The sequence below is a fragment of the Nicotiana tabacum genome, chromosome 6 (assembly GCF_000715075.1).
Source record: "Nicotiana tabacum cultivar K326 chromosome 6, ASM71507v2, whole genome shotgun sequence".
NCBI classification, from domain to species: domain Eukaryota; kingdom Viridiplantae; phylum Streptophyta; class Magnoliopsida; order Solanales; family Solanaceae; genus Nicotiana; species Nicotiana tabacum.
In genome coordinates this window covers 49,226,970-49,229,502 of record NC_134085.1, presented here as the reverse complement: position 1 = coordinate 49,229,502, position 2,533 = coordinate 49,226,970, and the positions used below count along the sequence as shown (strand labels likewise).

Sequence of the window (2,533 nt, the reverse complement as noted above, 5' to 3'; positions counted from 1 at the left end):
ACTAACTACATTGGTCAAAAATCTGACCAAAGGAATCTTGCCTAAGAAAGGATAACTAAGAGTCGATTAGGCCGAGGTCGTGCTTAAGAAGGAATTTATTGGCGAGCTAAGTGGCTAGGGTCGAGGTCGAGTACTCAGATCAGCCCAAACGGCTAGTTTAATAATAAGATATTCTTAGAGGAATATTCTACAGAATATTCGCTGCACTTGTACTTTCAGTTAGGCAAAGAATATGTCCCATATAAGTGGGAAGAGAGAGGGAAAAGGGGGGCATGTAATATTCTATATGATAAGCTCTCTCTTGAAAGGTTGACTCTCAAGTAAATTACAAACATTGTCTTTACAAAAAAAGTCGATTTGTTGTCGATCCCAGACTTTCTCGCATCAGATCCGAGAAAGCTTTCTATATTCCCACGTTTGTATGTCTTACATAGTTGGGAGAATCATCCACCTCATTGAATATTTGGGTGAATCATTCTCTCTATTCACATTTATTGCCATTTAATATATTTATTACTTGTCAGTACTCCCTCATACATTCATAACAATACCATTAAACACCCCATTGGTATTAAATAGATTTAAGTGCAATTTTACGTTATTCATATTAGCCAATTTCACTTTATCATCTTATTTAATTAGTTTAACAAAAAGGCTTAGCACTTTTTGGTCATACTTTTATGCTGATGATGTATATATATTATGCTACTCATTAAGTAATATGTCAAATTGACATGTTGATCCGATATCGATCAAATGTAACTGAATATATGGAGAAATTACTATTGATTAGAGACCACTCCAGATGAATTCCCCACGTGAGGATAGTTATTTACAAATCGGACGTGATTTTGCTTTTCAAATGTGGTCTCAGTTGCCTACTTAATTATGCTCGCGGCTTTTTCAGTCGACATTAACTATGATTCCTCGTTTCCTTTGTTCTTTTTCAGATCCTCTCCAGCACCAACTTTCTGACTAGATAAACTAGTAACGTACCAAAAAATAGAAACTTCTGAGATAAATACCTTTGTGTTTTTGCATTTCATTCAACAAATATACGAATGATGTTTATAATACAAATGTACAGAAACTACAACCTTGTAAAATTGAAGCATTTCCCCGTTACAAGGCCCATATTTGACTAAAATAAATGGGCATAGGAGCTTACCAATACTATTTTTCCCTATCTTTTGCATAACTAATGAAAATCTAATCTTGCGCCTATTGCATAATTACACTCAGAGGCCTTGGTACTAACCATCATTATATATCTTCTTTTCAAATATCCTAGAGAGAAATTGAAACTTATAAGCTAAGAACATTCGCACCAGCAAAATCAGAAGAGCCGCCGCTGAAATCCATAATTGTCAACCAACGCTGAATCTCGTTATCACCCATTAACTGATCCCAGAAATCATTGTCTAATTTGTTCATTCCCAATTCCACATCACCATTTCCTTGCTCAAACTGTGACTTTGGCTGTTGGTTCTGCGGGGAAGAAGATGGAGTAGTCTGTTCTTGAATTAATGTGTAATCAGAAAATGAGAAATTAAGCTTAGCTCTTGGACCCCTAAACTCAATTGCTGCTCTATCATAAGCTCTAGCAGCTTCTTCTGCGGTAAGGAATGTTCCAAGCCATACTCTAGCAGCTTTCCTCGGATCTCTAATCTCAGCAGCCCATTTTCCCCATGGCCTCTGTCTCACTCCTCTGTAATTATTTTTCTTCTTCTTCTTGACAACACTAATCTTCTTCGTCTTCATGTTGTTGTTGTTTTTATTATCAATAGTAGTTGTGGCTGCGAAGTAGTCACAGCCCAAACATCCTTTGATCCTGCAGAACTTGCAAGGCTCTGGTTCATCAATAACGCGTAAGAGAGGAGGTTCAAAACTAGACATGCTCGTAGAAGGCGAAGATGAAAACGAGGGCGTGGAGATAACATTTTGAAAACATTCAAAGGAATTGAGCTCTGAATTTGCATGAATTGGAGTGTTGTTTCCTGCTATGACATTTTTTAAGGCTGCAACCATGACGGAAAACTCTTGCTCGGCGGTGAGGCGGGGGGGAGGAAGGTGGTGACGATGGTTGTCGTATGTTGCTTCTTGTTTAACTCGAATATTGGTTGACCACTGCATGACTAAAAATGGAAATTATTCGACTTTGATCTTCAGGTGGTTTTTGGAGATTTGAATTTGAATTACTAGGAGAGTCAAAGGTACACAGTTATTTATATGAGGGGGGAACTTGAAAGGCGAAGGTCTACGTGAAAAGCCAGCTCATATATATATAACACATTTTGTACACGGGATTGAACTGGTTTTGTCACGTGGGAAATTTTGGTGATGTGGCAACGGTAAGCGGTCAAGTCCCAGGTGATCAATGCTGATGACGTGGATGTTCACACGGTGCTTCAGTTTCGTGGATGGTGACCTGACCGCCAACAAGCTCAAGAGACAAAGGTGAGATAAAAGGATGACGTCATGCCTTACAATTACAAAAAGAGATACTTTGATGTGTCCAAACATAACTTACTCC

General features: G+C 38.3%; 1 protein-coding gene across 1 annotated transcript; it reads right to left on the bottom strand.

Annotated features, from left to right (window-relative positions):
- Window positions 1-1,010: 1,010 nt before the first annotated feature.
- On the bottom strand, window positions 1,011-2,241 carry LOC107806172 (ethylene-responsive transcription factor ERF109-like). Its single transcript, XM_016630281.2, has one exon. The coding sequence runs from the start codon at window positions 2,131-2,133 to the stop codon at window positions 1,306-1,308; it is 828 nt and encodes a 275-aa protein (XP_016485767.1). The 5' UTR covers window positions 2,134-2,241; the 3' UTR covers window positions 1,011-1,305.
- Window positions 2,242-2,533: the final 292 nt, after the last annotated feature.

What these genes read in the sequence shown, in the direction of transcription:
- LOC107806172 (XM_016630281.2), bottom strand. Translation starts at nt 2,133, where the DNA reads ATGCAGTGGTCAACCAATATTCGAGTTAAACAAGAAGCAACATACGAC.